The sequence below is a fragment of the Microtus oregoni genome, unplaced genomic scaffold (genome assembly GCF_018167655.1).
Source record: "Microtus oregoni isolate MIOR12 unplaced genomic scaffold, Mior012 000004F_ref0000308, whole genome shotgun sequence".
NCBI lineage: Eukaryota > Metazoa > Chordata > Mammalia > Rodentia > Cricetidae > Microtus > Microtus oregoni.
The window spans coordinates 40,780,827-40,793,019 of NW_024543063.1; the positions used below are offsets into that span (position 1 = coordinate 40,780,827).

A 12,193-nucleotide genomic window follows, 5' to 3' on the forward strand; every position below is an offset into this window, starting at 1 on the left:
CAGATGAAGCAACTCTAACTTCCTACAGACTTGTGTCCATGCAAGAGGCACTTTTGCAGCCAAATGCTGGACCGGTGACTAAATCACTCTCAGACTACACCTAAGTTAGACTTCCCCTTTTTTCATGTGCCTAAGCTCGGGCTTCCATATGAATGCAAATACTTTTATTTTCTTCGCTCTCCACCCTTAAAGGATCTTTATTAGAATAAAGCCATGCTGAAAGCTGCAGCCTTACTTTCCACAATCATGTTGACTTCACTAGTTTGTCCCTACACCCAAATATAAATGACAGTCATTATGCACACTTGAAAATACTGATTAGTCATAATCATTCCTATGATGGATGGATGAACTACAAATTAAACTCTCGAACTTGTAAGTAAAGGGTATTAAATTACCCTTTAAAATTTCAACCAGAAAATCAATTACATTGTATTAATGCAGAGATTCTCAGTCACCCATATAACCACCAACTCTGAAGAGGGAAGGAGACTTAACTCTCCTATTTATTAGTATGCGAAGCAAGAGTTCCCAAGCAAATGGACCCTTGACACATAACGTGTGTTAAACACACTCTATGAATGGAAAAGCCAGGTTTCCTGGTGAGCATATGACCATAGCACTGGTGGGATTTTGTTTGAAGGGGAGAAAGGCTGTGAGATGTTTTCGCAGCTTTCCTTCAATAGACTGGGTCTTATTGGAGATGTGAGGCCAGGGAACAACTTTAATCACTGCCGTGAATTCCAATAAAGGGAGAAAAAAGAAAAACTCACATGAAAATGAAGTTGAAAACTCAAATGAAATTGAAAACTAGGAAGCATTATGAGGAACTCAGAGACCTACAAGGAAGCACCTTACAAGTGAGAATTTCGTTATGGGAACGTCAACAAATGCTGACAGTAACAGCCAATCAATCTGTTTGCAAGTTGTAAGCAGCTACATCTAAAACGTGGTCCTGCAGTGCTTCAACACATCTATGTCAGCTGGGGCTGCTGAGAGCTGTCGTGCAGATCTGCAATAGCCTGCTCCCACTGGTTTCCTTCCATCCACTTCCCTTGTGGCAGTAAATGGGAATTAGAGAAAGAAAGAAGCTAGGTTTTGGCATCCCTTAGCATTAGATGCATATTCCTTGCTAGGGCCTTCCATGATCCAGTGCATAGCTCGACCTGGCTTCCCACTGCATTCCCTCACGTTCATTCTTTCCAGCCACATCGGTTTAGTCCTGTTCCTGAGCTCTGTTGCCCTCACTATCATCACTTAGGATTCTACCATTGAGAAGTTCATCTCTAGTCTGCTTTTTCTGGGCTCAACTCAAGGGCTAACATCTCCCCACACCCCAGTTTGAAATGGAAACTCCCAACACTAATCAATGCCCGACACACTCTTCTCCAGGTTCCATTTCTACTTTATTTTTTTTTCATCATTGAAGGATACGTGTGTGTGCATGTGTGTGTGTGTCCGTGTGTGTGGTGTACATGCATATATAAACATGTATACATACATATGTACCATATCTTCCTTTTATTCTCACTGTTGACTACTCTTACCTCTTCTACTGAAATACACTCAGGGCCGCAGAGGACTTTTTGCTCATAGCAAGTGCTTCATTAAACCCCCTCTAATTACTGCTGATTTTTTGCTAGTATGCCACCCACTGAGCTCTAATTCAGTGTAACCTTTTTAATTATAATTTGTCTCTCATGGAGTCTGCCTGTAAGGCAAAAACTCTTTATTGGCAAACCTAAAAAAAAAAAAAATAAGAAAGAAAGATATATCGTGATTTGTTTGATAGGGTATTGTAAATTGGAAGACTAATATTTTGTGTGTGTGCGTTGTTATGTGAACTAGAAAGCTGTCTTCCCCTGGGAGTGGTCTGCTCGGTGATAGGCATAGCAACAAAAGCAGCCCCTTAGGTGGCATTTTGATAGTCAGGCATCATTACACTACATCATGTCATTGTATCCCCAGTTCCTGTAAGTACAAATGAAGATCTTAATTCATTGAAAATAGAACTTTTTTTTTTTTTTGGCAGAGATCTATTTTCCCCCACTGCCTTTGATTTAAACATCATCAAGATTTCCATTGTTAAAATTTTGCAGCGACAAAGCCACTTTAAGCCTGAACACATATGGAGATGTCAAAGGCCCGACTAATTGCCTCCATAAAGATGAAACTTCTTCGATCCTTATTCAAATTATTGCATATGATTGATAGCAAAAGACCTGAGCCGGTTCCAAGCAGTTTTCTGATGTCATACGCTACTTCATTACTGGCACCTGAAATCAAATTAAGGCCAGGATTCCTATCAGGTACAATATATAGTGATGCCATCTCTGGGAAGTTGAGATCCCTCCCAAGGAGGAAAGGTCATCTACAGGCAAACTGCAGCATATTTCACTGAAAACGTTGAGGACAATTTCAGCCTTCTCAATTTCCAAGAATAGTAAGGCTATTTCCAAGCCACTGACAGATTTTAAATTGCAGTCCTTTTTGTTGTGACCATCTCTCATTTTTTTTTAAAATTCAAGAGATATCTATGTTCGTTTCCTGACTGAGCTTAAAGTATGACATTAAGAGAAAAGTTATATATTCCTGCTCAGGTGTACTTTGTTGTTTTTTATACTCTTAAATAAGCCAACTGAGTGACCACAAGCTTGTGAGGAGACTGTCTACTAGGGTACTTCAGTTGCGGAAGCTAGTCATTACATTTTTTTTCAGGGAAAAAATAAATAATGGAAATAATGAGGACATAAATTTATTGACCAAAATGTGTCTTTTCAGATATGTCACAAGCAAGCTCATCCCTTTCAGTGAAAGGGTGCTAATAACATTGTTAGGCAACAGAAGGTGTAAGCAGGAAGCTGATGAATTCTGTTCTAAATATAGCCGTTGAAGATGTCTGGAGTATAATTTCTGATAATTCATCATTTATCCTGCCTTATCGTGTCTCTGGGTCTTTGTTTACATTAAAATGTATGAGTTGGGATCAAATAAAAGATAATCCTTGAACTTCATGGTCCGTAACTTCTGCAAAGTAATTAGCAAAGAAGCCAAGGAAAATTAAACAGATGGAGAGGAATTCCAGTCTGGCGCCTTGTAAACGTTGAGTCAATGGACATTGGGGGAGACACTATAAAGCAAGGTATCAGGAGAGAGCTGGGAAAAAATGGGCAAAGTAGAAAAGAAGCTGTTGAAGCTGAGTACCGTCTTCTTTTTTCTTTCCTACCATCAGCCTAGTTTGGGTGTTAATTGTACATGTTGAGAAACATCAGCAGTTGGCACTGGCTGGCATTACAAGGGCCTTTCATTTTGAGGAGGAAAGAAATAAACATTTCCAAGATCATACTAAAAGCCCTAAATGTAATACACAAGCTTTAACAAATCATGCAGCCTCTATATATTAAGGAGGTAAGTATGCAGAATGAGGATATTGTCGCAGAGATACTTGAGTCTCTTAACTTCTCTCTCTCTCTCTCTCTCTCTCTCTCTCTCTCTCTCTCTCTTTCTAGGACAGGTATAATACCTATTGCACGAGCATGTTATTAGGAAAAAGAAGGAATGGGGTACCTGGCACAGACTGGAATCTGGGTTTGCAATAATTACTGCTCGTTTTTGCTACTAGCTCTTTGTCATCATTTTTCAGGCTGGGATTACTTTATAGTCGCTCATTGCTAGACATGCAGCATATATTCAATGTTTTACTTTTTTATTTTTTTGAAAAAGCAACCTACCCACGAAGAGCTGACTGTTGAGCTGTAGAAGGACATGGCCATCAGTGGGAGCAGCTTGTATCTTTGGCGAGAGCTCATCCACCTGAAGTGATGCCTCTTTCATGTTCCTTTCGACTCTCACGTGATGCCACTGGTTGTCATTGAAGTGCGTGGGTGATTGCACCGAGATCTCGAAAGGTCCATTTCCCACGTCAAATGAGAAGGTTACTGTTGTGGGTGCTGGAGAGACCAGAAGTGAGGGTTTTCCAGATGAGTATCCAATACACTTCAGACAACACCACACAGCAGTCATTAGACACAAGGGAACAATGGCATCCAAATAGATATAACTCTCCGCATCTTACTGTGGAAGGACACAGTAAGATACATTTTGTGGTAAAATAACAGATTTTTTAAAAGTTCACCCTCTAACTAATTTTTCATATTGATAAAGATGAAGACTATTTAGAGAGCACAAAACTAGCATCTGTAATTGATTATACAAAATAATTGCTTCATTGATTCAAAGTTTATATAACTTAACAGCATGAAACATGCATTTGATATTGTGCTATTAATAGAAGACTGAATATATCAAAATAATAAGTGGTTCATTAAATAATTTTGTAATTAATATTAGTCATTAACTGAAAATTTGTCTTAAATTTTAATTACTTCAATTTAAAAACTTTTTCCACTGTTAATGCATTTATCAATATTTTTACTGAATTAACACTTAAATTATTTTCTTGCAAAGCAGATCTTTTTCCCAAGAGGTATGAGCTTCTAAGTGTCAACTGAAGAATTCAGGACTAAATGAAAGTATCCCAAGACTTTCCTGAAAGGACACTTACACCGTAGTTCTATCCGTATGAAGTCGGTGATTCCCAGGTTCTCTAGAAACACCCCAGATTGGGCTGTGGTCTTGAAAAAGAAGGACACATCAGCACTGAGCTCCCCATGGAATGTGGGGAAGTGGAGGTAGGAAGCCTCAGTATTAAAGGAAGCTGCATTCCAAAATGGCCCTGTTTCAAAAACCACAAAAAAAGAACAAATTCATGCCATACAAAGAATACTGTAACCGTAATTGTCATTTTTCCACTTAGCATTGTGCCTGTTTAAAAAAAATCACAAATTTTGTATAAAACCACTTCCCTTGCTATGTACAGAGTACAGGCCCAGGGTGAGAGCCTCTACAATGGCTGAAGCCCTAGATTCTTTCCAGCCTACAGGTTCATACAGAAATGCCCCCAAAACAAGAAAACACACTTGCATCCAAAATCCTATCCTCAGATAAAGAATCTGCTAAACCTTGACTAATTACATAACATTATTTGCATCTTGAAAGTTTAAACACCTAGTTACTTTGACTCAAAAAATTTCTATAGCGGATCCTCGCAACCTGCTCTTCCTCCCATTAATGACCTTGCCAATCTCACACTGAGATTGGCATTCTACAGTCTCCATTAGTTAAAGACCCAAACACACTTTGTGTATGCAGCACGACCGTCGTTAGAAAGAAGATTCTTTCATGCAGAAGCCATTCCTTTCCTTGCTCATAACAGGGGGGTAGATGAAGAATCTTTCTCTAAACGCTTACAAATACTCAATGTGAAATGTGAAAGGGTTTGGAACATCAGTTTAGAGATGGAGGAAACAAACCAACTTGTATGGGTTGGAGAAGTGAATCAGTAGTTTAGGCTGTGTATTCATCTTGCAAAGGACCCAAATTTGGTTCCATCCCCCCACATCATGGAGCTCATAACAGCCCTGTAACTCCAGCTTCAGGATATCCAAGTCTCTTTTTCTGGCCTCCATAGGTACCTCGACTCAGCCCAACCCATCCCCCTCCCCCAACATACACACAGACATGTAATGAGACCTAGAAATAAATCTTTAAAAAAACGAAGTTAATTATATTTTCTGTCTAAACACAGTGTATTCAACTTCACTTTCTTTGGTGGATATGTGCAACTTTGCTTTAGAAAAAATATATTCGACTGATATGTAGGAAGAAATATGGAAAATGAAATATAAATTCAAAGGCAGAGCTGCCAGGATGAAATCCAGCTGGATATATTGAGCTGATATGGAGAATTATCCAGAAAAAAAAAATAAGTTATGTGCCTCAGCTGCCGCCAGCAGTTCTCAGTTCATCAGCTAGAACTAGGCATCCTTAGTGAGAAGCCACTCCACCCACCCTCTCATCAAGGATTAACATCCTCCCAGCTAAATTACCTTCCTCCAGGAAGGATAGCCTGGTCCTCTGGAGTCAGAAACTGTTGTTCTAAAGAAAGACTTCATGATGTTAGCAAAGAGCAGAGATCCCGCTACTTGGAAGTCACAAACGTGACTGTCTCCACCTGCCCTTGAAATATTCTCTTCTCTGTTGACACTGGGAAGAACAGCACACAAGTCTACTATTTGTTTCTTTGCTTTGTTTCTGTTTTTCATGTGGGTTTGACTCAAAAGTCAAATTTCTGTTGCATGTGGACAATTTAAAACTGAGTTTATATAGTTGGAAAAAAACGTAGTCTGTGAGATCTCACCACGTCCCTCTAGCTAAGCCAACTTACACATTATCTGAGTTCTGTCAAGGCTCTGTCTTGCATCCTTTCGATAGTTACATCTGTATATTAGACCCTTGGATCTTAGTCTATGAAAATATGCACAAAATGAAAAATGTCAACTTAGGGATAAAAGTACATCTGTGCCCTTTAACGTGCTAAACGGATCTCCTTTTACAAGGAGTGACATGCTTTTCTCTAAAAATGCTAGATATAAGGTCAAAATAAATATGTAACTTTAAATTATAGGATCCTACTAAATATGATCTCATGTGCTTAGGAAGGGAATGATCAGGATTCAAGCTTAAATTATGTAATATATTTTTATATTATATATTATAAAATCAAGGTTTTGTTTGCTACATATTGTATTTATAACTAACCCAATAAAGCTTCATATGGAAGACTTCAGGGAATGGTTGAAACTGAAGGACAGTCTTTGAATTGATTCCCTCTATATAGTAAGTGCTCTCAGGCTATTGAAAACAATTTATTGCTTTAGGAAGCTAAAATACTCTTACACACACAATAATACATTTTGCTTAGTTAGGAAACCCCACTTTACAAATTCACAATAGGTGGAGAATGAGGAAAGAACCTTTCATGAGATTAAGAAATTACTGCTAATTCAAGACAATTACAAAGAAAGCCAAGGCCACTGTGGATATTGATGGGATGGTGTGCAATGGCGTGTGAAGCCTCATCTCCATATGTCCTGTGCACCCAAGAGAATCTGGGTAGTCTAATAGAAGGGAGGAGAGGTAGAAATCTGTAGCAATAGCAGTAAATTGTAAATCCTTGCAAGAGGATTCTGTAAAGAAGGGGGTAGGAGAGTCCCTACGCTGCCCAGGAGCAGATCTGAAACACTGTATCATTTATTGCCAGGCAAATAAGATGCTCTCTTTAATCATTTCAATGAAAACACATCATGAATGGCTAGACTGTAGAGATGAACCAGTCAGTAAAACACTTGCTATGTAAGCACTTGCTATGTAAGCTATGTAAGCCTGAGTTCGGATCCTCAGCACCCATGAATTAAATTCCAGTGTGACAGCATGCTTCTGTAATTCCAGGGCTAGGATGGGGGAGATAAGTGAGCTTCAGCTTCACTGAGAGACACCTTCTTCTCAGACAACAAGGTGGAGAGTGACTGAGAAAGACACCTGATGTCAACCTCTGGTCTCTGTGTGCATGCGCGCACACAAGCATAAATGGATACGCACAAACGACACATCAAGATGCATTGTTCTATAGTATTAATACTTAGTGATATTTAGATAAATAGTAATTAAATATTACCTAATTAAAACAATGTGAATCAAAGAAAAAATTAAGTTCTTTTAAATTTTCATAACTATACAATATGTATATGTCTATAAAGGTATATGTATCCATTCTAAATCAGAGTCAATGTACTTATTTATGCAAAAGAAGAACATGTAATAAGTATTTGATTTCATGTGTAAACATTTTTATAAAGCCCCTTAAGGAATTAGAATTTAGCACTATTTAACACTAAGTGTAGTTTAAAAAGTTACTAAGCATTTAGTTCTCTCATAAGTAGAATAGCTTTTAAAAAAGAATTCTTGAAAAAGTAGTATTTTTCTTAGGATTATTGAAATGAAATTGAGGGAAGTGAGTGATTTTCTTAAAAGTAAACTTCATATATATAAATATATATATATATATTAAAATATTGATGAGAAGTATTTTACCAGTCAATTGTGTCTTCTAAATATTTATGAGCTGTTAAAATTAGCTTAAAAATATAAATTTCTTAACAGAAATGAAACACCAAGCTTAATTACATCTTGTTTCATTGGAATACAAAAACCAAAGTATTGGTTTAATAATTCACTGGTGCCTCTTTTTAGCACTTCTGTATTATTTTCAACAATTTATGAACCCCCATTGAAATCCATACATATAAAAATGAGGGTGGAGCAAATGAAATCTGACTGGGGAGAATCACAGTGTGTGGGTGAAAGACCAGTTAAAAGGGGAGCAATGTTGTTCATGAGTGTTTGCATACAGTAAAATATCCCTGCTGTCCCCACCATGTTCAACACAGTTGGCATGATTTTTACCTCTTACAAAAGCAGAGCAGAGATTGCCTTTGCAATCAAAGGGCTTTTACAAATAATCTGAAGCATAGGTTTTTTTTTTCATAATAAATATTTTCACGTTTTATTTATTTAATTAATTAATTATAATCCCAACTGCAGTTTTCTCTCCCCCATCCTCCATTCCCACCCCCGCCTACAATAAACATTTTTTTTAATTTTTTTTTATTGCGAAAAGAAGAAAAAAAAACATAAACAAAAAAAAAAAAACAAGTTTCCACCTCCTCCCAGCCTCCCATTTCCCTTCCCCTCCTCCCACCCTTCTCCCCCTCCTCCCACCCTTCTCCCCCTCCCCCCACTCCTCTCCCCCCCCCCCCCCTCCAGTCCACAGAGCAGTCTGGCCCACTGAGACAGTGGAGCTGATCTACGGGGAGCTCACCAAGGCCAGCTGGACTGTGACCGAAAAAGCATGGGATAAAACTGGACTCTCTGAACATGGCGAACAATGAGGGCTGATGAGACACCAAGGACAATGGCAGGGGGTTTTGATCCTACTTAATGTGCTGGCTTTGTGGGAGCCTAGCCAGTTTGGATGTTCACCTTCCTAGATATGGACGGAGGGGGGAGGACCTAGGCATAGGTTTTTTATTATTCTTATAATAATTTTATAATTTATGCAAAAGTGGATATCAGTAACAAAGGGAAAGACACACACATACATATTATTTAATTTTTCAAGGACATACAAACTTAATTTGCAAGAGGCTGGAAAAATCGAATTTGTGTTGGGAAAGTGTTCAAATATGTATTTCTGTGTGTGTGCGTGGCCACAAACAAGCATACATACGCATGTGGCCAAAAGTCAACCTCGGCTGTCATTCTCCAGGATCTGCCCACTTTGTTTATGAAACAAGATCTCTCATTGCAGGCAGGACCCCTGAAGCTCATGGACCAAACTAAGTAAGAGACTGTCTGGCCAGCAAGTCCCAGGTGTCTACCCATCTCTGCCCCCACAGGACTTTTGTGGGTGCTGGAACTGAATTAAATTGCCTGCACCTGTACAGTAAACATTTTCTGATTAAGCTATCTCCCCAGCCCCAGGAATGAATTTTTTTCTTACACTTTTTATTTACTTTACATACCAACCAATTTCGACTTCTTCCCCTTTCTCATCCACCCCCTCCCCATCCACTCCTCCTTCATCTCCATTCACAAAGAATGAAATTTTGATGCAAGCAACCAACTACTTTCATTCTAGGTATAAGAGGGTGTATAAAATTGTGGACAAGGTTACTAATGTTCATTTAAGTTTGTGTAAGTTTAGTCTTGCTTCCATGTCCTTCATTGCTATGAAGATCAGAGTGACAATGGAAAATGTATGTGAGATACCAGAAATAAAGACCTTCCCATAAGTCATATTCTCTTTCGTTTCAAGCAATTTCTGTTGAACTATCCAATGACAACATTCTAGCATACGAAGGAGAACATATATCAAATGCAAAATATATCTCACCTACCCAATATTAATTCCCTACATTAACATGTATACTTAAGCAGTAAGCTTTGAGTCCAGTTACTCATTTGAGAAAAAAAAAATCATCAATCACTTATAACCAAACCTAGGTATTTAAATAACATGAAATAGATATTTTGGTAGAAGCACAATAAATAAGCATAAATTAACAGCTTTCTATCAAGCAGATGCCAATGAAAAAGAAGTTCTTTTACTCGTACATTTAATGTCAGAAAATAGCTTCATACTCAGAATATTGCCTGAGAATGTTGTTAAAATGTTTTAATCCTCTCATGGACTGTAAAAAGACTCCTACCATCTTTCTGTAATTGCATAATACATACTTTATAGTAGACCATCACTGTTTTTAAGTTATATTTTGGTCCTTCAACCATTTATAGTCAGCCACATCAGATTCTTATTCCAATGCATTTTTATATATTAATTAACTTGTTGGAAGATTTCATTGACCATACTCACCAAAAATAAGAGCTATTACATTATTTATTATCCAATGACCTCTGCATACATGACTTACAATCTTTATTTGGGCTTAAGTATTAACAACCTTTAAAGGAAACGCTATGTAAAGTGTATGTTGAATAGAGTACAAGGCTAAGTGAGAACACTATATGCTAATTTGCCAGCGCCATTTATGCCTTACTCTACATGAATCCCATGATCTGGGAGGGTGACTTAGCACCTGCCCTGTTTCCAAGCATCCAAATCTCCATGTTTCATCCTTAAACTTCTCTATAATTAGAAAGGGAAAGAGACATTCTCTAATCACCCACCTGACCTTCATCTCCCTGTTAGCACTAGCTACACACTACACCCTCTCAGTACAATCCCAAACTGTTCCTATTCCAAAATTTTCTATATCTGATCTCTTCTTTCAGTACAACCATGATATTAATTCTCCCATCTTACAAAACAAATTCTGTAATGTTACTTTCTTCCCACCTACTACTAATTTCCCCATTGTTTCACATCCCACTGCTTTTCTGGGTCTGTTCTAGGCTCTGATCTCCCACGCATAGCTCCGTAACTCTCCTAAAGAAGCCATTGTCAATGTCAGTGATGATCTCCACATTGTTCAATTCAGTTGTCACAATTCCTTCCTTACATAAGCTATCAACATTTAACATAATTGATTGTACTTTCTCCCTGGAAGCACTTCCTTCGCTTGGAGTTCAGGATGCCCACACTTTTCTGTCTTTCTCACTGGTGATATAAAATTCTCAGTCTTCCTTCTTCCTCTTCACCCACTTCAACTGATCACTGTGGAAATATCCCAAGACTCTGCCACTACACAGCTCCATCCACAATAACTCTGTTTTGTGGCTGTAAATCTATTTATTCTATATGAATATATGTCTCAAGCCTGGACAGTTCTACATGACAACACCACATCTCTATTTCAAGTTACGATGACATCTAGGCTTTAGACGTCTAAAATTGAAACTCCTTCCAATAATTACAACTTCTTGACCCTGTAAATAGCCTTCTCCATTTCAATACATACCAGCTCCATGTATTGAATGCCTTTAACTATTATGTCAAACACATCTCTATCATTTTCTTAGCCTTTCCTCTTGAAAACGACACCAATTCGTCAGCAAATTTTATTAATCCCCCCTCTATACAATACCCACATCACGCCTCTCATCATTGCACCATGCTCCAAGCCACTATGATCTTTCAGCATAATTAATAATGCGGCATCATATCACTCATCATCTTCCTTTGATCCTATCCTGCTGAGTCTCACTAAAAGATAAATCATAAGAACCCTCAACTCAGAACTCGCTAATCTTCTCCAGGATCACTGAAGTTGAAAAATAGAGACGTCTAAATCTTCCCAGGTATGACCACCAGTTTCCTCGCTGGCATTGTTGCCATTCTTAGCTCACTCACTGGGCCCTGTAGTGGCATTTCACTTGTATTTTAATAAATAAAACTTGCCCGAGGATCAGAAAAACAAAAGAGCAACACTGGCCAACCTTATAGACCAGGCAGCAATAACACACACCTTTAATCCCAGTAGACACTCTAGCTTGCCATAGAAACCAGACAGTAGTGGTGAATGCCTTTAATCCGAGAACTAAAAAGGATTATAAAACGGGAAGAGACAGCTCTCAGACTCAGTCTCACTCTGAGATTCCTGGAGGCAGGATCGCCATTTTTGGACTGAAGTAGAGGTAAGAGTCAGTGGATGGCTGTTTTAGTTAGACTTTCAGGTTGAACCCCAATATCTATCTCTGAGCATTTATTAATCATGCATCATTCCCCCCAGCACTTTGTTACATGAATCCATGCATTTATAAATCTATGTCAGCT

The 12,193-nt window shown here is 38.3% G+C and overlaps 1 protein-coding gene across 4 annotated transcripts in view; it reads right to left on the reverse strand.

Moving 5' to 3' along the window:
• The window catches only part of Cntnap4 (contactin associated protein family member 4), a 298,486-nt gene that overhangs the window by 40,100 nt on the left and 246,193 nt on the right, over window positions 1-12,193 (reverse strand). For all 4 annotated transcript variants that reach the window (XM_041650847.1, XM_041650845.1, XM_041650846.1 and 1 more), the window contains exons 16-17: window positions 4,565-4,735; window positions 3,732-3,950 (exon numbers count right to left, since the gene is read on the reverse strand). In XM_041650847.1, coding sequence (XP_041506781.1) covers window positions 3,732-3,950; window positions 4,565-4,735 — 390 coding nt within the window. The remainder of the gene's footprint in view (window positions 1-3,731; window positions 3,951-4,564; window positions 4,736-12,193) is intronic.